The 24,674-nt window shown below is 38.4% G+C and overlaps 1 protein-coding gene across 3 annotated transcripts in view; it reads right to left on the bottom strand.

Annotated features, from left to right (window-relative positions):
• The window catches only part of LOC134419660 (cytochrome c oxidase assembly protein COX16 homolog, mitochondrial), a 44,436-nt gene extending 19,762 nt beyond the window's left edge, over window positions 1–24,674 (bottom strand). Inside the window, exons 1-3 of one of the 3 annotated variants that reach the window (XM_063159215.1) lie at window positions 24,580–24,632; window positions 14,703–14,877; window positions 12,085–12,162 (exon numbers count right to left, since the gene is read on the bottom strand). In XM_063159215.1, coding sequence (XP_063015285.1) covers window positions 12,085–12,162; window positions 14,703–14,762 — 138 coding nt within the window. In that variant the 5' untranslated portion in view covers window positions 14,763–14,877; window positions 24,580–24,632. Of the gene's footprint in view, window positions 1–12,084; window positions 12,163–12,247; window positions 12,664–14,702; window positions 14,878–24,579 lie in introns of those variants that run through there. The other 2 variants (XM_063159214.1, XM_063159216.1) reach the window with 2 other exon arrangements.

Here is a 24,674-nt window from a genome sequence, read left to right as displayed (position 1 = left end):
AGTGCTGTTCTACTTAAGAAATTAAAGGAACAAAGCTTGTAGAGGTTGTAAGGTACAACAAGGGTTGTACTTATGCCAAGCTCTTTGGCATACAGTCTTAGGTAACAGAGAAGGGCAAGGCAAAACAAAACATACCATTTTTGTGCAACTTCATTCACAACAATCCTTCAGCTACATTACTTAAATATTTCATACACAAAAAACACTTACATAAGGCTACCTTTTTCCCTGTGAGGGTGGTGAGGCACTGGAACAGGTTGCCAGAGAAGCTGTGGATGCCCCATCCCTGTACCTGCAGCCAGGTTGGATGGAGCTTTGAGCAATCTGGTCTAGAGTAAGTTGCCCTTGCCCATGGCAGGGGGCTCAAACTAGGTGATCTGTAAGGTCCCTTCCAACCCAAACTACTCCATGACTCTGTGATTCTATACTGCATAGGATACGATCCAAGAATACTGACTGGATCAGAACACTCACAAACAGTGGGGGGACAGCTGAGACTGGATGTAAACCCTAGCTTTGTGTCCTTTGACTTCTTCCTATGATCTGCATAGAATACAGACAGCCAAACAAAAAAACCCATTTCATCCAGCCTCAGACAGAAATCGATGCAGACATTTCCAAAGGAGCAATATAAATTGTTGTTACAGCAGAAGTTCCCAGACTTACAGAACATGGGGCACCAGTGATCTCTCAAAATCCAAACCTTGTACTTGCTTCCAAATTGATCAAAAAAAGACCTACAACCCCAAACTCTGTACCAGACTTTTTATGTGATAATGTCATGGGAAATGCAATTAAAAGCTAATATGAGGGCCAAACTATCCCATACTTCAACAAACATTGAAGCATATCTAGATTTCTCCCATATAAGGTCAATGAAACTAACAAGGACTCTAGAATTTTCAGTTCTGAACAGGAAGTACTCATCATTTAATTAATTTTGGTATGCTTTCACATCCAGTTTGATTTTCAGTTGCACATTTATTTATATGACTTATACCAAATTAGTGCTGTAAATCTTGGCTCTGAGTATGCTAGCATAAATTTAATTTCACAGCAAAATTCAGTACAAAAAAAACGTTCCTTTTGGTGTAAAAAATAAAAAAGGTGTAAATTTGTGATGCCAGTATTTTGGAAAAAAACCCCACCCTTTTGCCTCTAAATAGAATATACCTAACAGCAAGAAACAACCCAAAATGTAACTTTGGATGCAACTCCAGCGAAGTCAATTTTTTTTGGTCATTTTTTTGAAGATTCCTTTTTAATGGTTATGTACCTACTATTCAAGTCCAGGCTGGAAAACTAGTGTAAATATAGTTTATAGAGGGTTTTTTCCCCTTATGGCTTCCTTAGTCATAGCCTATCTTTGCACAGAATCAATTCCTTTCTGGTAGCTCTGAAAAACATGAAGGTCACTTAAGCTTCTGTTCAAAGCAAGCAACTTCAAGAGAGAAATTGTGAATTGGCAGCTGAAGGCAGCATGGAAGCAGTCAGTGCTCATCTCCTCTGAATCTTTTCAGTGCTGTACTATCAGACAGAGGACTGTTGGAGAGGGTGTCCTCGTTAGCTCTCCACACCAGCAGAACAGCTGTGTCCAGGTGCTCACTGCTGTTCCATCAGGCTCACCTGCAAAGCCCTGCTGGCTGCAGCTCACTTCAACCCCAGGGAAACCACAGGCACCACCACGTACTATTTGTGGCCATGGGCTTTAGAGCAAACCAAGACTTGAATATATTACATCTTCTAAAATGATGGGTTCAGTACAACAGCCAAACCGCTACTTTTCACTTGGTGCGTCACTTCAGAAACACAAAGGAATTCGTTTAAAGGGAAAAGTCTATCTCATAGGAGACTAAACCTTCAATAAAAGCACTGAAGCTTCAAGAAAATAACACCAAAAAAATGCTCAAAAAACCCAGCTCTCAAGGAACTCCAGAGAATCAACCTTCTCACGTAGGAACAGAGATAGTCTGATCCCTCAAACATCATATAAAAACACAACACAGTTAAAACAAGCACAAGCACACCAACAGATTAGGAATGCTTTCCCTAATCAGAGTGAAACATCTATAAACATATATGCATTTTTTTTCTTCTCTGTGTAAGTTAGTGCCTAAGCCCTATCTTGAACTATGTGAAAATATACATTAATTTTTTTCTCACTGAAAATAAACAAGCATATAAAACAACATCAAAAAATCTGCCATTTTAACCCTAAAAATGGTTTGAATTATGTTTTAAAACATCATTTTAATTTACAGTACGTATCTGTTTTTTACAGAAATTTTTTGAGTAATGAAACGAATTTTGACTTTTTAATGTCTTTTTGAACAGAAACAATTTTTAGTGTCAACTCATCAAAATTGTTTTCAGTGCCCTGAAAATGCATTTCTACAAAAAATTACTACCAAATTCTAATAACTCTCATCTTAAAATCTGCATGTGTTGAAGAAATTAACACTTCTTATTCTACAGTTCCCATTGCATTTAAGGGAAAATACTTTCTACACTGACATCTAGTGAAGTTTTATAGTAAGAAGAAAAATCATATTCTAATACTTTGTGCTTATAAAAAGCTGTTAATTTACCAAATCATTATACTTTAAATTACTAGTCTTTCCAACACACTTGTACATCACACACTATTTTGTTTTGAAAGATATTTTGCCACTGTTTTTAATAAATAACATGTTTACCTGTCAAATGATCAGACATTCTGATGGGTATTTTAGAAAAAGTTACAAGAGTAAAATCTGGTGTAATTAAGTTTAAAACATGAAAAGCAAAGGGTTTTTCTTTTAAGGCCTCAACATACAACATTAACAAAGCAATTCTACTAAAATCATCAGGAATTATGAATGCAAAATATTTTAATTCCTACATTTTAGATACTAATAAGACAAGTCATCTCTTTTCTCTAAGCAGTATCTGAAAAGTCTCTATTCCTACATCCCCTCTGTAATCAAGTTTGGGCTCTACTTGTTTAGACTGCCATACAGCTGAAGGCTGCAACAGCACTATTTGGCTTCAAGCCTCAAAACACAAAGGAGAAGAAAGGGAAGGTCCATTTAGACAGAAATTGCACTTAAAATGGACACATGCCGGGGGGAAAGGTTTTGAACATTTCCTTTGTAAAAATGGTAGTGGATCTAGAGCTCCAGAAAATCCTAGGGACTGGGATCTGCTGACATCATGGCTACTGGCTTCTCAAGATGAGTCTGGAAAGCTAGATGTTTTCTGGTGCTTGAAGGAGGCATTGGGAAAAACAGCTGGATATTTAATTATGTTTTGGCTAAAAACTGCCTGAAGCTAAGTTACACACTTGTAATCACTTCAATTGCAAGGCAAAAATACCAGTAATTAATTTTGGCAATGTGACGGGATTTAAATAAACCAAGCAGAATTCTTGGTAGTATATAAAATATAAATATCTAAAAGCTATCAACACTTTATGTATTGAAATTAGTTCCACTTGCAATGGCATCAGAATGAATTTCTCCAGTTCCAGTTAATAACCTTCTCTTCATCTGAATCTAAATTTGAGAACAGAACGACCATCAAGTAAAAAATTGAAAAAATGCTTCTGTTTAAAACAAAGAACTCCTAGTACTTGCAATGTATATTGTATTTCATCACAGAGAGGCTCAATAATGTGAGGTAATATCTTAACTCAAAGTCATCCTACAGTGCTGTAAGCTGTCTTTGGTGACAATAACCACCTGGTCTAGCCAGATCCAATCACTGGAAACCATTCAAAAGTATACATACAGAGTCAGCCTCAGAATGTGGCAACAAAAACCTTACTGAATCCCAGAGTTGACCCTGGTGTTGCCTTTTACAGAAAAATGGTGGTTTATATGCTGAACTGAAAGGATGTCTGAAAAACTAAAACATACATCCCTGTCTGGTATCATAGCAAATTCAGCAGACAGCTCTTCACAGACAACGTAGAGAAGTCATCTCAGCTCAAGTAAAATGGATTAGCTTTTGCTGAAATCAATGCAAAAACACGAACCAAACACTCACAGCTGAACCTCAAAATCTTCAAGAATAACATAGATAAAGAGCTCATTTCCATACAATCCTTCTAGACTGAACTGAGAGAGAAAACATGTGAACATCTGGTACCACCACAATACTGGGTATGAAAAGCTCTTGCGACCCCTTTCATTTTGTGCCACATGGCAGGACTGAAATTACTACCTTGGACAGTTCTGAACCATGACCAAAAACGTAACAAGTTCCAAATTCTGCCTGCAAATAGAAACAAAGTCACTGTGAGGGTACATGTTTAGCCATCAACAATGAGCCAATCTGCCTGACAAAATACACAATTCCAAACCCCTCCCACTAAGCAGGCCATGCCTGAAAGCAAGGTCTGCTTTAATTTAGTAAAATATGCCTGATGATATAAAGGTAACTGTCTGACAAAGACTTTTTGTCTCACCTATAAGCAATCCTAAATGTATGCCTTACATTCTCTACAGCACCAAACATTTCAGTGTATTATTTTCTTAATTTTTGGATAACCTAGGGGCAAGCTCAGTAATGCATTTAGTCTTTGAAAATAAACTAAATCTACTTATACAAGGAAATTAGCCAGTTTATCATTAGACTTAAGACCCAGGCCAACCTGACCTGCTTAAGGAAAAGAAAAAGTAGAAAACAATAATCACCAACATCAATTCCTTGCCATGCTGCGCTTGTGTAATTAGCTTACTGAAACCAATTAAACACAGGAAGATGTAGTTATAAATAAATAAATGCTAAAATGCTAGATGAGAAGACTTGATTATTCTGCCAAGTTCAGTGCCAGATGCTAAAAAGATCCCACATTCCTTGGCTGACAGGTTTAGAAAGGATACCTTTCTCACCCAAAATATTCCACCAAACACCAACTGAAGATATTCTGATTTTGTTCACACTTAAATCAAGCAAGATGTTTTAAAGACAAACTCCTATGGAATCAGATTCTTCAGAATACAGGAATGCCTCAGGCACAAACAACAGATTAAATAAGAGTTCCTCTACCTTCAAGACATCTGTTAGTTTGCCAGAGAAGCTCCAGCAAAAGAGTATCTAGGGCGGGCTTCATCTCACCTAATGTTACTCATCTATACTTTTGACTTGAAGCATAAAGTCTCTACTTAGGCTCTTCCTCCACTCATCTGTAGAAGGGCATTCCTTGAGAAACTAAGTCCCACTTAAAGATATATACAAAATCATAAATTGTCTGCACCTTGAAGTTAGGTAGAGGTTTATCTCACCTGTTGTTCACTATTCACTGTTGCTCACAAATAAATTTTAACCATATTCATGCACTAAGGAAGGTAATTGTCTCACTGCAATGAGTAATAATAAAATATCAAACTCAATCTCTCTGTTTTTCAATCCATCAAAACAGGACAACATATTTCTCAAGTATCTACTTTAAAACTGAATGGAACCTATGTTGGGGCATTTCCTCTCAAACCTCCTTTCTGGACTACCTGGATAGCTATCTCAAACTAGGCATTTCACTTAAGACAATGGAAAAATGAGCAAGATGAAACCCTGACATAGTGCACAGTACCACAAACTTCCCTATCTTTAATAATACAAAGAACCCATTTAGAGTCTTTTGAGTATTAACAGCAGTAATTTAAATTGACCTTAACATTGGTAGGAGGTGCTTGCACATCAGGAAGCCCAGAGGATGAGTCTTAATCCATCTAAATCCATTTGGAAGAAAATAAAGCAGAAAGCCTGCAGAACACACAAGGTAATTGAGTGCATGTGACAATCTGGGCTGGTAGCAGTAAAGTCCATTAATTGTTACTAGAACACTGTGGGCTTTGCCAGTCTGCTCCAATCACAGTGACTTGCCCTATCCACATTACTCCTTGAAATGAAGTTCATCAAGTTTTGGTCAGATTGAGGATCTTGGGGAACACCAAGGTGTAACAGGATTTCAAACACGGATGCTTATCTACTTAGAATTGCAATACATCTCTCTTGCAGTTTGCAGTCAATAGAAAAGTTTGTGGAAGAAAATTAAAAACACACCTTTTCATCTTGCTACCTATGTCAGTTAAATTCTTTGTATCTTTGGTAGTCTTTCATACAGAGCAAATACTGGTTTTAAACACAGAAGCAGGTCCTCAAATAAGATAAACAAGTTAGCTTCAGTAAACCAGATTCATGCAGTAGCTTGCAGTATGTGCAGTGATGAAGACAATCCACTGACATTCCACAAATCTAAGTCAAAAAAACCCATACGATTTGTGCAATTTTAAACACTATAAACATATTCAGAGGTTTAAGTGATTTTGTGAATTTAAGTGAATTTTCACCTCACATGAAATATATTATTTAAAGAAAAAAAATGATGTGACATACAGAAACACAACATTATTTGTAAACCTTACTAACATTACACTAAACATTGAAATTACATTTTATTTTGTAATGCTTCTTTTTTCTGAAACAAACAAACTGAAGAAGCAAACCAAACTTCTCCTGGGGCACAGAAATCCTGTCCAGATGGACTTTATAGGCAAGTTAAATGGAAGCAATAACCAACCAAAATTTCTACTGCACTACTCCAGGACATGCCCATATGTGTAACTCCCACAGACATACCTGAGGCAGTTCACATAAGGACAGCAAGAGGAATGTGCCAGCCAGCAACAAGGCACAGCTTTGTCCAGTCACTTGCAGATGTACTCCCTTTTGGGTGGATGCTGAACCTCATTTAAACACTGTGCTGCTGCAGTTCACCCATCTGGACTCAACAGTGTGAAACTCATTGCAGTACATGTGAGAACAGAGCAATGTTCTCACAGCAACATGAAAGCATTCTAATGGGCAGATACCAGCTCTTAGCTATACACTTATAACAAGGAGAAAATGCTGGACTGACTTCCTACACTTTTCTCAGGCAAATGTCTGATGTGCTCTTGCTTGACATAAAGTCTCATGGAAACCCGTCAGCTCTCTGCTCCTATTTCTTCCTAGCTGTTTCACCCTGACCCAGAACACCTGAACTAATGATCTCACCCGAGGAAATTTTTTAATACTCATATGAATTTAAATAATTCCTTTTATTTGGTTTAATTAACTGTCCTATTTCCTGTGTAAAGTGGAGCAGCATTAATTACCTATATTCCACAGACTAAGCAAGTGAGATAGGCAGAGAGGAGGCCTGTGGTGCAGGAGGTAGCTAAAGAAAGAACCTGAACAAGACGGATATAAAATTTCCAGTGAGATCAGTATGTGTTATTTAAATATCACATGCTGCTGACATGGGTCTCCTGACATCCACTCATGAGATTAAAGACACAATGTTAAAGAACAGCACCAGGGAGCAAACTAACAACATTCTAAACCTGTAATACTGAGTATAACCAACCAGACAGACAACGTGCTTCCACCACCATCGAGCCCCACTAGGAAACTGCTGTAAAGCAGAGAAGTCAGAGTGCCTTAAGTGATCATGTTTACTTTCTTTTCTCTTTCATTTTTCAAAGGACAGCAAGGCTTCCAGAATAATCTTCTACGCACCACACGCGCTCTTTTTCTCACTTCAAGTCCAGGATTGTAAAATGAAAGCTGAGATCCTCACAGTTACATAATTTTTTGAACTAGTACCTTAAGACAAAGCAAATATACAATAAATGAAGACTCACAAGGGCAACACTAACACTCCACAGGTGTCAATAAGCAACACTTCATGGATAGCTACATGCCAGTCAATTGGTCAAAAACACTAGCTAAGAAATGTTAAATGCAATCTTCAGTCTACAAAAAACAGGTTTTACACTCCTAGTGTGCTTACTGAGTATGCTTCCAACCACCACCACTATTCTTTTAATGCCCTTTCTGGGTTTACAGGCTTATTGCTCATAGAGAATAGTGAAAGAATAGGTCAGGAACCTTAATTTTCATCTGAATTTGAACTCCTGGAACACAATGTGTCATACATATTTAAATGTAAACAACAACCAATTTGAGGGTAAAACTCATGGAGGAGAAATTGAAATTCTATCATTTTGACTCTTTACTGCCTCTACATTCTACCTCACTAAGGCAGAAAACATTGGTATTATTTCTTAGCATTCTACTTTCGGGGTGTGCTCACTTTGCACAGGACAAAGAAAAATGAACAAGACCTTCACAGTTTGTAAAGAGATAAGTATACAATACTATTGTACATAGCCCACAGCAGGAAACATTTGCAGACTTCAAAGGCTAATTGATGTTTTGTTTCCTAACAAAATGGCATAGAGATTCCAGCTTTGTTAGAAGTGCTGCACATTACCCTGGAGGAACTCATTCAGTCCTATCCTATCCCAAAAGTCTGAGAACCTGCCCTGCAATGATACTTCTTCAAAAGAGTCAATTTGGAGCTTAAAAACTCTCTTACTCTAAAAGGTTTTCTGATGGGAAGAAAGCATAAACTTTTCCAGATACTTAATATATCACTTCTCTTCAATTCTCTACAGTACAGTACGATTAGCCAGCAGTACAGACCACACCCCATGTTCCAAGATTCTTATATCCAAAACTAAATCTGAATCAGCAAGTCTATACAACACCTGGAATGACAACAACAGGTGAATAGTATATAAAAATAATTGATTATTATATAATTGGAAAAAACATTTTCTGTATATTTAACAGAAATTACATTTTCAGTAAAAAAAATATAAATTAAATAAACATCTCCAATTACATACACAAGAAGAAATACAAAGAAAGAGCCTAGTCTTCCATTTATGAATAAAGGCATCTGGAACAATGCCCATACAAACCTACTAATTTCTTCTCTGTTAATTCCACATGGTTTTCCCATAAGCATACCTGGTTTTCTGTAAGCAATTTTGATTTGCATAAATTCTTCCCAGAAAGTGAACAATTACCTAACCTAATGATTTCTCCATTAATGGACATTTTGGCAACAACAGATAATGGAGAAATCCTCAATTAGTTTCAGGGGAATTCTGAGCAGCATAAACAAGCATTACATCAGTAAGAGCCTCAGCAAGCTTCCTTTAAACACAGGACATTCATTGTGCTGAGGGTATATGACTGATCTAGGTATCCTGAGAAGATAAAAGTGGCTTTTTTTGCTTTTGCAAGAGATGGCCATATCTGAGGTCCTGATATCCCAAGATGAACTAAATGGATGATGAAGTCTCTACTCTTTACATTCTAATAGCCCCTCTTCAGCTGCAGCTCTAGGCTCTCCCTATCCTCTGCGTTGGCTGAGCTGGAGTCCAAGATCCCAAAACAAAGCCCAAATGAACAAGAGGACACAATTCCTTTTGCAGCCCTTCCCAGCCCCACTCCACCTACAGCTGTAGGCTCTGTCTCCCCCCCAGCCCAATGCACCTCAACCAAAGCTTACTCCCTCCCTCAAAGGTCCAAACCACCATTTTCTCTTGGACTTCAATACCTTTGTCAGGGAATGTTCTTCAAAAGTCAGTTTGACATCAGTAACATAGTCTTTATCACTACTGCAGCTTTTTCCATTAAGGCACAGGAATCCAAAGTGGAAGGTAGCCCCTGAGTCACTGAAACACAGACTACATAGCAGCAGTTCCACTGCAGTGCTGCCTTTGAATATCACTGTTGACTGAGAAGTTGCTTACTAATGTGGTTTCCCTCTAAGCACAGTGTGAAGTTAAGAGTGAAAAAGGAAAAGAACAGGCACTTTTGAAGGCAAAGGATCATAGTTTGGCATCTGAAATATATTAGAGTTTTACCACAAAAGGATTGTTTAATTTTTGTCTTTTTAGCAGTTGAATTAGCAAAAATACATTCAGGAATCATGCTTACAAAAGGTGACATATTGGAGTTTGCACATCCTTAAAATATAATCAAAAAAGACAGGCACTTGGCTGTTATGAATCCTAGTCTGCTTTAAGATTTGTGCAACCTCCATTTTTTTAGCAGTAAAATGTAAATAATAATCCTACCTTTTCTGACAGTAGGACTACCAAGCTTAATTAATTTAAGTTCTGTGAAAGTTTTCAGAGCTCCTTGTATTAAAACTGTTATTAAATAATTTTATTTTTCTAAAGGAGGAGCTGTAACAAAAAAATCTTATTTCTTTTATTGCTTATTGCATGTAACTGTCCCCAATGTAATGTAACCCCCCTATAAGAGCACTAGTCCATCTGTCCCTGTTCTGATAAGGATTTACAATACTCCAACTGTGCTGTAAGAGAAAAGCATCAGGATTTTAATTGCACTTTTAAATTACTCATATTAATATTCTTTTCCTGAGTTCCATGTACGTTTTAAACTAGATATTTTTATCCATTAAAATACATTCAAGTCTCATTGGCTGTCTTATTTAGCGAATTAGAATGGCTTTCAACTCTGTTTTTATGGACACAGAAACAGAAATTAATGAAAGACATCGCTTTGATTTGTCCGTCTACAAACAAGATGTAGATTACTCTCCCTACAAACAAGCCCAAAGTTGGTGTTGCTAGTTCTGAGCCAATACTGCACTATTCTTTACACCAATGTAACCTACTTCTGAATAAAACTGCAAGGAAAAGAAAAAGAAAACACAAAAGAGATGCTGCAGACTTGAGTAATACTGGTTAGAGCATAAACCAGAAGGCCTCTTTTAGCTTTTCAGAGTTGAAGAACTACAGGTTGAAGTAGCTTCCACTCAGAGCTTTCATGTACTACTGACTAATTCAGCAATGCCTCCCCTGATTATAAATGCTGGCAGAAGGAGTCACATAGACCTGAATTAGCACAACTATTAACAGTGTTTTTTCCCTGAGCTCCTATCACAGCGCAGATCATGGGAGTCAAATGCAATACACTGAGTATGAATCTGACCCAAACACTACCAGAAACACAACAGGCAAATTCTTGCCACATTGTGATCCCCATCTGGCTGGAGAAAAACTTAAAAGGCTCCAACTGCTCCTAGAAGGCTAGAAATGATAGAAAAAAAAAAGCCGCCCAGAAGACAGCACTAGAGAAAACATTTGTAAGATTACTCTCCCAGATCTACAGGTTCTGTCATATACAGTTCTGAGCAGGAGTGGGCCACATGGTGCATGGAAGGCCACAGCCAGGTATGCAACAGAGAGAGAACAATGAGGAATGATTAAAGTAATTTACATGGTCCACAAGTGTGTAAGGCAAAACAAAGGGTTTTTTCCTCCTGACTCTCAACAGCTCAGGATCTCATAGATTTCACCACAGCAGAAAGCCACAGTATCCAGAGTCCTGAACAACTTTTTTTTTATAAAGTTGCATAAAGTCTTTAAAACAGCTTTGTGCAATCTGCAAGTCAGCATCTCTGAGAAACCAGAGAGACCAGAAAGTCTCTTTGCATTGCAATAGCAGACCTGCATATTACCAGACCAAGGAAAGAAGCCAATACTACTTTCTGCTAAACTGACACACTCCTTTCAGATCATTTCATATGCAATTTGGAACTAGTGTTATACTTGGAGGGGTAAGTAGCACTAGTAGCACTAGTAAACATGCTATTTCCCTCAGAAAGAAGGGTTCAGGTTCTTTTCAAAAAAGGCTTCTTATATACAGCATATTCTGACACAATGGGTAGAGACTAGCTCCCGTTTCCTTCCCAAGGCTTAAAGAACAGGATGTAGCACAATGTCAAAGGTACCTGCTTGTGTCAGTCAATGCCCAGCCAAGGTCCAGAAACCATCTAACTATAAGCTCACTGCCTAGAATTGTTCAAAAACTGAACCTTTTAAAATATCAGTTTTCTTAGTCTAAATTGGATACAGTACCCTTGTAATAACCTCCTTCTAGACACGCTGCAGTTCCTTCTCAGGATTCAGAATTGCCACTTGCAATCAACCAAACGAATAAAATGTTTCTATTATTTATGTTGATTTTTTCACGGATGGCAAAGAATTCATCATCACGTCAGTCCCTTTATTGTCACCTACTCTGCCTACTGCCTGTGAGACTCATCTGTAGCTCAGGGCCAAGCAGTGAAAGGCAAATCCCCTACACCAAGTTTGCTTTGTCCTATCAATTCTTTAGAAAGCAGCATGTAGGCATAAGGAAATTAAAAGCAAAGAAAATAATTTAAACTACCTTGCCATGTAGTTTGTGAACATCGTATCTTATCTGAGCAAATTCACGGAGTCCAAAAGATCCTCCAATGAGATACAGCTGAAAACAGAATGAAAACAGACATGTTAGGACTGCTAAGAAAAGAACACTTTGCACACCTACAAAAAATACTGTGCATACTGACCCAATTCATTTATCAAGGGATTCTGCTATTTTTCCAACAGAAACACCAGGAGCTGAAAAAAACAATACTTTAGGAAATAAGTGCAGGTGCCTTCTTCCACTCTCTGAGCCTGGATTTCACACATTTCCTCCTTCACACAAAGACAGTTGCTACATGACTCAGACTTTCCAGGGACTTCCTCTCCTCTTACCCCTTCTTTTCCTTTCCCATGTGGTTTCCTGACATAATGGCAGCAAAGGAACCTTTACCTCACTGCCACAGGTTTTATTCTCATAAATTTTCAAACACTGTGGGGAAGTAACAATGCCACGCTGACTTACTCTGATGTCTGTGGGTAACAGATCTAATTAAGCTTCTGAACAGACTATGAGTGTAGCTATAGTTCAATAACATATTATCACCCAGGGTAAGAAATCACATCCAGAACACCCATCCTTTTATTACTCCTTAGTTATCCTGCAATTTCCTCCACACCTGTAAAGCTTAAGAATAATGAAGGGAGAAAGGGGAGGACTTCGTACTCACATAAGAAATCATCATATTATTCTTTCTTATGAGAGAGTGCTATCACAAAACTGTGTATGTATTTTTACCATCAGAAATGGATAGACCATCCAAAGATCAAGTATTGTTTAAAAAGAGAAGAGACTTGAAAATTAGCTTAGAAATATAGCTACTTTGTCTAAGAGTCAGGTCCCTTGCTACTGCTCTGACCTCACAGTGTCTGCTGTTCTCTGTTAATACAGATGCACAGGAGGCCAAAAGGCTTCACCTCTAGGGACACATATCTAAGGAAAGTGGAAGCATGAGGAAGCTCTAAGGACCTGAGTGAAGGTAGGTAAGAAAATAATCCAAACAGAACCCACCCCCATCACCCTCTTTCATCGTGCAACTTTGCTGTTACAGTCCTTCATTACAGGCTGTAGCTGAACTGCTGTTTTCTACACACTGCTGGCTGATTTCTTACTACATATCAGGTTTGCAGCAATGGCCTGTGTCCAAGAATTGTTACAATTATGCTGTGCAGGTATTCACAGTGCGTGTTCGTTCCGGGAAGTGGAAGTTCATGTCACTGTGGCCACAAAGAATTAGAAATCAGAAACAAAAACCTGCCTTCTACTCTGATTCATTCTCAGAGCTGCAGGACTGCATTCCTTCTCACCAAGCAGGTAAAATTGCTCACAACCACATGGACACTCTCTCCAGGCACACACTTCGATGCTGGTAAGGCACAGACTGGTACCCCAGAACTGATGTACTCTAACCAAAGAAGAAAAAACCCTTCATCAACAGCCAGGAGTTAAAGGCTCCAGAGCCTCTTTCCAGCCCTTTCAAAAAGCCTTAAAATCTAGCTGATAATAAAAAGAGACACACATTTTGCAATATGAACACCCAGTTGCTAGGCCACAGACCACTAGTGTCAGAAAGCCAATCAGAAAATCATCATATGGTATCAAGTCCAGCAACTAGAAATATGAATGATCAAAAACCGGATAGCATCATACTTGTGCCATAAATGTTTCAAGGGATTAATGATGATCTTGCAGATATTAAATCATCAAAATACTCAGTAGGGAAAAAAAAGAGAAGTCTTCCTTGGGTCAGTATTTTGGTAAGAAAAAAATAACAGAAAGCAGAAAATAAAGTGTTCAAAATGGTAAAAAATAACTTGGACATTATTCAAGATTTATTCAATCCAATCAGAAGGTTTGTCAGATGAAGATATGGTAGCACATAATGCTAAAAATCTCAAGGATCAGATTGTAATTGAATTTTAACATGGTTGATGCCTCAACATAAATTTTCATTAGCTGATCTTCTTTAATTCCTAACAAGTATTATGTTAATTTTAATTTTAACTTTAAGTCCTAATAAACACAAATCTGAAATGCTATAGACAAGTTTATGGCTGTTACAAACCAGAGATTATTGCCTTTTTTTCATATTAGCATGTTGTCAAAGAATGTCTATGGCAAGGCAAAAGCAACTGCACTAGAAATGATTCAGTTATTAAACCAGGCAGAAAGCAGCAATCACATGTGATATCAATTAAAAATTAATCTGCCCAACAATAAACTTGCATGGAGCATATCCTGTTATGAGATGAGATATGGACAACTGGAAGACTTGGGCTTACAAAGCCATGCTGCAGGCTAAAGAGGAAATATTACACTCTTTAGCTTGAAAACTAATGTACACTGCAACTACAAAAAATCAAGTTCTTGCAAGGTTGTTGTATGAAGCAAGTCACGTGCTACTCACTTTGTCTCATCACATCCTATTGCTTGTTTGACAGCAACCAGCCACAACACAGTGCATTTTATATTTGCAGCTACACACAGTAGAGAAGTTGATACACACACCTCTCACTCTTCCTGTTCTGGAATTCAGGTTTGGGCCTGACGCTGCAGTTTTACTCACGACACCTTGGTACTACTAAGAGGAGAAAACCCACCTGGTTTCTGATGCACCTTTGCTCTTCATACAGCAGAAGCAGCATAACAAGTTGGCACATTTAGCTTATCAGGCATTACCAGTACAGTTGCCTTTACCTTTCCAGTACTGCAATGGCTGATTTATCTTGCCATGAAACATCAGTTAAGCACCATCAGAGACAAAGCACATTGATGCTGTAAGAAAATACAAATCCTGCTGAAATATTGCACAGCGTAATGCTGGAAGGTTAGCACTAAAATTAAATAGTTTTGCAAAATACAGGATACACACTAAGAATATAAATAATATGGTCAAGTGGGCTTGTAAACAATGTTCTAAAGAACCAAAGATGATGTCTGATAACTGCAAAACCAGACCAGAATCAGTCATATTCAGCACTTATTTAATCAACCAACATCATGTCAAGATAATCAGCTGACAGCCCTGAGCATGAATTGCATTCATCTACGCAAGCCAGAGCAGCGATTATCTTTTAGAAAACTGTGTTCAAAAGCCAATAAAAGAAGGTATAAATGAATTTATGCAACTGTAATACTATTAAAGGTAGCAAAGGACTTGGTGACTGACAATGCATGGAGTAGAACTACTAGTCTTGGCTTTACCTCTTTCCTTTCTCTTCTGTTTCACCATGAGGGAAGATGCCCTCACTACCTAAATTTCAGTTGGCTGTATTTACAGACAACAGTGAACAAGCAAGAATCACCAGTCAAAATAATTAGAAGCAGGATAAGACTCAAAATTTCCAGCATCATTATTGGCTTGTTGGCTTTGCATATTCTGTATGTCTCACATACTTTTCTAATTCCCCAAACTGTAAAACAGAGATAATCTCTGCATTCTTTGCAAAACACTCCTCAGTTAAAAAAGCACTACAATGTACAAATTTGCCCAATCTAACCCAAAAGCAACAGTGAAGTCCAGTATGTTTCATCCACTAGTCCAGGCATAAAAAGAGAGTAGAAGCTATTCAGGATGCAATATAAATATAAGTTAGGTTGGCACCATTCTGATGAAGTCAGGATCAAGTTCACTCTCCTGTTAACTGAAGAGAGAAAAGTAATGTCATGTATAATAAAAATTAATTTTTTTCCTCATTACAATTTTAGAATCATACAGATACTTAATGTACATGATAAAATATTAAGGGACTGGCAACTGAAGGATACTCAAGCTACAAAGTTCATATATACCTGCATTCTTTTATTTTAAGGGAACTATTCATTTTATTTGCTTCACAATGCAGAGAAAAAACATTATGTAGTGAACATCCTCTATCTCGTTACTTGAATGGTCTCAGCAGATTGATGAAATGATAGTAACTTCTCATTTTTCCCTTTACACCTGAAGTTTAACTTAGGGAGGCAAAGATCATTAACCATACTAGTTAGCCAGCACTTAACACCAAAGCAAACAGCTTAATAGCACTGCTAGCACAACCCCCATTAAAGATCCCACATTGGATTATTCCTTTATGTTTCAGTGAGTACACAAAAAAACCCCTACAATGTTGTAATGCAATTATGCATGCATGGAAGACTTGCATGTTCCAAAACAAAATGAAAGATAGGATGTGACATAAGAGCACCATCTGTCACATACACTCAGCAACCTCAATAAACATTTTATGTAAAAAAATGACATAAAATTCTCTTTAATAACGTTCTTTTAAAAATTCTATTTGTTCATGTCTCCACTGGGAAGCGTGTTATGCAATCAGTTATAGATGGCATCAGACTGATCCCCTGAACCACATCTTAGGATGGGAAATACTTGTATTTGTCACCAGCTACAGTGGGTGGTCATTGAGGGCTCATACCAGCAGAACGTTAAGACTTAAACAGATCCCTTTTTTAGTTTCTTGCATATTCTAAAGCAATCAGCTTCACTTCATTGGGTTAAACAAAATAATAAGAAACTGCTTCTCTGGCAGTACCAGCAAAATGCCATGTTACAGGCATCCCTGTTGTTAGAGAAAGCCATTCCTGCTACAGTACCAGTCGTGAAAGATAATTACAGAGTCATAAATCCCTAAATTAACCAAATCACAATGTTTAGTGCTGCCAACACCAATCATGCTCTGCTAGAAGATGTTATGATATGTATACACAGAAGGAACATGGTAATTTTGTAACCTCTTCTTCAAGACTACTGCTACAGAACTCTCCAGCTATTCATCAAAAGCCTCAAAACTAGAGCAGTAGTGAATTATTTTAGTTTGCAGTGATCACACCAAAGAGAGTTTTGGGGGTTCCTTTTTAAAGAACTTTGAGATGTGCAGTGCAAGACCCGTGAAAGATGGCAATTTGGCAGTCCAGAAGACTGAAGTTTCTTTTCTTTTCCCTAAATGAAGTAGCAGGGCAAGTTGCCAGTCCCAGAAAAGACCAGACAAGTCATCTTAGCCTGAAGCGCCCCCCTCTGCCAGCTCTAACTCTCCAAAGTTTATTTCCCACAGCCATTCCTGCACTTTGCTCTAACACTGAAACTGCACAGAAGAGAGAAAAACAGTGCAACACCTTCTCAGAAACTTACTAAATCCTCTCCTCACCCTCAATGGTAGAAAAAGAGCGTCTACCTTTACCTCTGGTCTACAAAAAATGAAAGCAACTTTAGGTTTACGCCAGAGGTCTCCTTTGGGGGAAAACAGAAACCAAACCCATGCATCCACCAGGAGTTATTTCATTCAAAGGTACACCAAGTAAGCAAATGCTCTGACTTAAAGCAGATGCTAGCATCACACACTGTAGAAAGGCTGAACTGCATCCAAAAAGGGATGAAATCCAGCAGTAGATGACCACATGGATACCATGCTGGCCTTCAGCTGGTGTAAACTGGAGCCAATTGTTACTGACTGATAAAGCAGAGTGTAGTTTGCACAGCATGTGGAAGGTGCAGAATATTAAACTTGGCCCAAGGTATCAGGTTAATTGGCTCAGTAAGAGAATGTTCAAAGCCATGATTTTAAAGACTGCAAATATGAATTGCTACAGGCCAGAGAACAAAAAAAAAAAAACCTGTCCATAACCTTTCGATCTTACTATTCAATGTCTTAAGAGAAAATAAAACGTTTGTTATTCTGTTATTCTTATTTTATTATTCACAATTTTGTGTGAAATGTCCAATTCATAATAGGTTTTAAACCAAAGAAAATTCATGTAATAGAAACCAATCTAAGAATAATGCAGAAGACATAGAAACCCATATGTTCCTCAATGTGAACATGAGCAAAAAAGGGCATTTCAGCCACAGCACTGTCATTTTGCATTACACACATTGCTTGGGCTGGTCAGACAGCAAAGGAATTTTCCTCTGCAGCTGCAGCTGTTTGAAATCTAAGTCTGCCCTGGTGGTTGAGCTGCAGTTTCTGAACACCACCTTCATTTTCTCGGTAAGCTTCTAAAAATCAACATTTAATTTCCCTATTAAAATGATCATTTCCACAACTCACAGGTTCAAATCTAGCCAAGGTAACTACAACGAGAAAGTCTTTACATCTTGTGGCAAGCTGGTATTCTTGTGAAGTGTTAGGCCCTGATCAAAAACTGCAGTAAACCGAAACCTGCATGAAAGAACATAAAAAGAAACCAGAATAAGTTTTATTTCCCTGGACAAGGAATGAAGATTAAACATACTGTAGAATAAACATGAATCTTACACTTTTACCATCATAACCTTTTGAAGAAGTGGGAGATCTAGGGCAGGGCTAAGCACACACGTGCCTGTGAAAACAGGCAAGTCTGGACTTCTTCTGTTCTGAGGCTCAACAGAAAACCTCAGATCCCCCCAAGTGCCAGATTAGTCCATTCTAACAGCATTAAATGATGCAAATGCACTCTTTATGTTTTGAAATTAAACAGAGGGAAACTCGGAAGTACTAAAGAGCGCCTATTTGTTTGTCACATATATCTGGAAAACTTTAAGGCCTTGATTCAAAAGAACTCAGAAGTTTTAAGACCTAACTGTCAACTGAAAGATGGAAGTCAGCTAATTGAGACTGCACAGACTGGACTCCACAAAAGCCCATTCAGCCTGAACACTCTGGCTTCCACACAAGCACTAACAGCTCCAGGGCTGGTTTGGTCTGGAACAGCTCCACACTGTGGATTCAAACACACACAGATGAACAGGAGATGCAAAGCAGAAGCACAGCCTAGCAAAGCCTCTCATCATAGGCCTAGAGACCCTACATGTATAATACCAGTTACTGAAGCATAAAAGCAACCTTTTGTTAGTCACTGATTGAGAGCAACAACTTTTTAATTCTAAAAACAGTTTTGTATTTATTGCTCCTCTAGGCTGCAAATGGAATACTTGTGACTTTTACAGGCAGTCACAATTTATCTACAAATACTAGAAGTCAGAATTATCTTCTCTGATAAATGATGAATGTTCATTTCTATTCATCTCTCAAAAATGTATTAACATTTAAATCAACTGTTCTGCATATGTCAAAATTTATTATGAAGTCACATGAAGTAATAGATATTAATAAAAGTCCTGCAATTCAGTATTATGAATTGTTCAAGGCAATAATGTGAAAGATGTTAGCAATAACACTGACATATCTAAAAGTGAAAAATACTGATTGCAGTAATCCTCCTTCAAACAATATCAGAAGATAATGTAATAACATTTTCTACTCACAGACACTGATAAGCAACAGAAAAATCTCAGAATTGTGATTACTCCCAAGAAAAACTGTCTGTATTTCCAGTGTTCATACCATCTTTTTACAGGCAGATCCTCCAGAATCTGTGGGGGAAAGTGTGCCTTGTATTTAGCATACTCCAGGACCCCAAATAGAGCAAGTTTTTTTGAAATTAACTAGAAATGTTGAAGTTAAAGAAATCTATGAAAATTTAACCCATTAACCCTGCAAATTTTCACTTTAAGTAATTCACAGGAGAACAAAATATCATTTCATATATCTGCAAAACATTTCTGGGCATCAGTCCTTGCTCCCAGATGACCCTGACTTCACAGCAGTGAAACTAATTAGTGAAACTAATCCATGGACATGTAATTTCATGTCCTGATGTCTTGAAAATTGTTTTGCTTTTGTTTGTCAAAACAACTGGCTCATTAATGAGAGTCTGAGATGCCACTGACCTTCTCTAATGGTGCCTAGAAGCACTGACCACATTGCTGCAGCATTGTTAGGGACTTGTTCTAACCTGACCTTTTTTCCTAGTCCTGTACATGACATGCATTCTTGGCATCCCCTGAAAAAGTGTTTATCAAAGTAAACTTGCACTGTCCAAGGCAGCAGAGTAGATGGCATTGTAGTACAGTCTGTGCTAATAATCACTCGTGGGAATAGATTTTAGAATCATATTTATTCATATTAAATCTTTCACTGCTCCAAGCTAGCTGTACCTTCTCCTTTGGCAATACTAGGCACTACATGAAAACACCAAAGATCCAGAAGGAGAAGCAAAGTACTTGTAAGAGCAGTCATTACAGGATGAGGGGAAAAACCCTACAAAACCCCAGGAAAATGAAAGGAAGTCAAAATCTACAGCTGTAGGTATGGAGAATGTTGTAACATAGTGCAAATCTGAAAACCCTCATTACTATACACACAGTGTGATATACTTATTTTAGGTGTGCAATAAAAATCATCAAATGAACCTCAGACCATATTTTCTTTCTGCTAGAATGTCACTTCAGATATTCAGAACATAATTTTTTCCTTGTAACATACTGACAGAACTGGAACTGCATCTATATGTTCACTTTGCAGCTTGGAGAGTTTGAAAAATTCTTGCCTAGAATCAGGTGGACATACAACCAAAAAGGCAAGTCACGGGAAGTGCTGTGAGCACATGAAACAATATGGGGGTTTTTACCATGTGTTTTACATTTGTTACTACTTAGCAATTTTGAAATCCAAACTTGTTTCCTTAATGATACAGAGTCCTCATTTAAACCTGTTGGAAAAAAAAATAACTTCCAGCAGACTTCAAATATTCCAAGCGTATCAGAGAGGTGACCTAACATTTTTGGTGTCCCATAAGGAAGGTCTGGTGCTAGGTGCACCAGCAGCAAGCTAAGGAGCCCTGCTCTCTCAGGATCTTAAGAAGCATCACTGCAGCAATATGACATTGACAGACACATCCCTTTTGCTCAGGTAGAGTAGGTTGTGGAATACAAAGCAGCAGAAACTGAAGCTCCTCTTACAATAGAGCCACAAATGCTGCAGACTTGTAAATTAAGCTTTATGTGATTAGGAAAGAGTTCCCGAATCAAAACAGCAAACAGAGATGTCAATATAGGTGACAAAGATGTTTAAGTTACCACAGAGGTGGCACTGCCCTCTACTGCAACAGCAAATTTCAGATACACCTGTGAGGCTGCTGGAGTTCATCCCAACATCTACACAGATGTTACCACTGTCAGAAATGCTTTGGGACTACTCACTTGATTGCAGTCAAGCCATTGAGATGAGTGAGATATTCCAGATATTCCACACCAGGGTGCATCACGATCTCCTGCATGCTTACTGTTTGTGCCACACAGAGATACTGTATCTGCAAACTTTACAAACTTATAGAAAAATTCACAAATCAAGATCTCCCGCAAGTTTAAAGTCCTAGCCCCTACAGCTTCTTTGTTGCTCACAAAGAAACACTTTTTTTCAGCTGCTGAGAAAGTACAACTAAAAACTGTGCTTTAACACATCTTACTCTGAAAGCTGTTGCCAGTATGAGGTTTAAAGATCAACCACAAAAATTCCTTCTCCGCTGAAATATTCTAGCAGCCCCAAGACCAAATGAACAAATAAAAAACTATCAGAATAATTTACACTAAAAAGTAAGAAACATTTCACAGATATATTTTGGGGAGTGGGGGGGTGTAATGAGACACCCATTTTCTTTGAATTAGGATGTTTCATTCTTTGACCTTGGAGCCTTAGCAATTTTTGCACAGGGATTTTTCATTCAAATATGCAGTATAAAAAGGGAAGATATGAAAGCCATTTGATTTTTTTCCTGCCAAAAAAGCAAACATGGTACTGATTAAAAGTTCAGCAGTACTGAGGAACAGTCCTGCATCAGTCTAGAGAGAAGAAAATTATGTACAGAATGTAATAATCTAACAGAAACCTTTGGTTTCAGTATTATTAACAAATTCAGCAGAACCGAAAGGATTGCAAAGGCATGCTCCTTCTGATTCTTTGCCTATATTCACTGTCATTTTTGCTGTAATTGATCTTTTAGCACAATTCTGTTCAGCTTCAGAGGTGCCTTCAGAGCTCCACAGACAGCTGGGTAACTGACAATTGCATGAATTTTCCTTTTTCTTACTCCACGGGAAGCCTTTGGGCAGCAAATCAGAAACATTCTGAAGTATCCACAAGGGAGAATAATTTTAAGGCAGGGAGACATGAAACCCTAGAAAGAAACAGAATAGAATATTTCTCTATATAATATTGTGTCTGGAGGAAAGAGCTCTGTCGCAACAGGAACAGAATGAAATGAAGCAGTACAAAGTCAAAGTACAAAGTACAAGTCTTAAAAATTCCTGCTACAACCTATGGAAAATCTTGCAAAAACACTGGGGATGGCTAAAAGTACAACAGACCTGGCCTAGGGTGCTGAAGTCCTGGCTCCAGCACTGAAGCAGAACTGAGACAAACAATGAATGCCATTGCTGCCAGTTGGATGTTCAAGCTCAGTTAAAAAACCCTCATTATGTATCAGAGTGCTCTTTGCTAAAAACCAGCAGCATTTTCCTAACACAGGATCATCTGTTTTGGGGGTACTTTCCCAAGTGATGAAACACAGTCACCACTCTCAATGTACAGAACTCTGCACTCTCCTAAAATAAACTCCGTCAATTCCTTCAAGCATTCCTGAAAGGTGGAATGTCAGCTTTACCTTTTCTGTTGCTTTCCTCTAGACTTTACATTTAATCTTCATCACCTCCACATGGCACCGTGGCAGAATGGCACCACAGAGCTAAGAAGTTACTCCAGCTGAGGACTGAGTACACAGGAAGAATCCTGTTTCATGTTTTACTCTACTTTTGACAAGTTCCTCCATCTTATAATGACATTTCTGTTTTTTCACAATAATACAGCCCACGTTATTTCTACAGGACCTACCCTACTTCCAAAGATAATCTTTTACTTTGGCAAGTATGTGATAACTACATTTTATAGTTATCTTTTTAATCCTTTTGAGAACTAAAAAGAAAAGAAACATCTCTTTGCCCTACTTCTTTGAAATGCAATCCTCACAGGGAAAATAATGTAGAAAGTTTTATCAAAATCAGAATCTTGTGCATCAGTTGAATCTCCTCACCTACCACACCAGTTAATCTGATATATTTATTATTAAAAAGCAGGGGTGATTTTTTTTTTCTCCACTAGGTCACCACCTCTAAGTATCTATTATTTAATCACACACTATTTTCCCCAGGCCTTCCACAGAGTTAAAATTGTGTGGGAGAATACTAAACTGCCTGATCTTCCCTGATTCTGGAAGAAAAGCAGCAAGCTTCAAATAATTACACAAACAAAAGCAGCGTGAGCTAAAACTAATCCAACCTTTAACATCCAAGCAAGGTGTCATTAAACTGAAGAATATTGTCAGAGCACTCATACATGAAAAATCCAAAACCAAAATAAATTTGGTCTAAGTATGAAAGCAGCACAGCTCTGGACAGCCTCTCAGGTACACCTGCATGCAAGCAGGATACCTGACGAGCTGTAACTCTATGCATGATCACTTCAAGAAAGGTGCTGTAGGCAGAGTTTGTGTGCAACAGCAGCGAGTGGAGCTGCTGCTGCAAATGATTTCATGTAGTTATGGTATTATCACACTGTTTTGTTGGTCTGTTTGGTTTAACTGTTTCCATTTCTTACAAATGCCTTCATCAATACTCTGAGAAAAGATACTTCATTATTAACTTTAATGAATGTCCTTACTATAGAACATCAGTAATATCCCTTTAAAATAATGGCCTTAAACTTTTCACACTGTTAAGTGTCCATGTCCTTCCTTGGTCCACTCCTTGACCAAGGATTTGACTCCTTGATTTTTTTCAAGGCATGCTGTTGAATATTTGAGGAAGATGGCACTGATTTCTCTCGTAGCTTTATAAAAGTGTTGGAATCATCCTTTGCCTTATTCTTTATCCACCTTGAAATTTGTTTACTTTTTGCAAACCAACTGTATATATGGATAAGGAGATCTGAATTGCACAAACAGAAACCACACTGGCCTTGGTGCTGCTTTTGTGCTCCTTCCTGAGTTTTTATCCAAAAATGCCTCTGCGTTTTTTCATCTTCCCCCTTATGAACACACGTACTTAGGACAGAGAAGTGCAACCTAATGTGCACTATCTACAGAGGTAGTGCGTGTAAGACAGTCTTATAATTTTGTTTTAATCCTCTGACATTACTGATCTCTCCTAAACTCAACTATAAAAAGTTGTCTCACTCACCAGTTTGAGCACAGCTGCTACCTATAACCTCATCTCACTTCACTCAAAATCTTTCCACTTATTTAGATATACAAATTATCACACCAACAGCACCACTGCAGTTTAAAATCCAATAAAAAGCTAAAGAAAGTAAGACAAGAAACACAAGTGGTCTTTCACAGGGGGAAAAGAAAAAAAAAAAAAACAAACCCAAAACAAACCACCTGCAAAATGCACTTTCCTTAGCTCCGGGTCAGGAATATCTTCAGGAGTATGTTTTATAACCGTGTCCCTGAGCTCCCGCCGCCCCGCACAGCCGCTGCCGACGAGGGGACGGCAGAGCGCCACCCGCGGCCCCGCCGCGCTCCGCTGCGCCCGGAGCTCCGCCCGCCGCGCCCGGCCCCGCCAGCGGCCTGCCCGCGCTGTGCCGCCCCCGCCGCGCCGCTCACCAGCAGGGGCACCCCGAAGGTCATCGTGCGGCCCCTCCACAGCCGCCGCAGCTTCTCCATGCCCCGCTCCCGCCCCACGGGCCCGGCGCCGCCCT

The sequence above is a fragment of the Melospiza melodia genome, chromosome 6 (assembly GCF_035770615.1).
Source record: "Melospiza melodia melodia isolate bMelMel2 chromosome 6, bMelMel2.pri, whole genome shotgun sequence".
Taxonomy (NCBI): domain Eukaryota; kingdom Metazoa; phylum Chordata; class Aves; order Passeriformes; family Passerellidae; genus Melospiza; species Melospiza melodia.
Note: the sequence above shows the minus strand (reverse complement) of the source record. Positions and strands in the feature narration are given on the sequence as shown.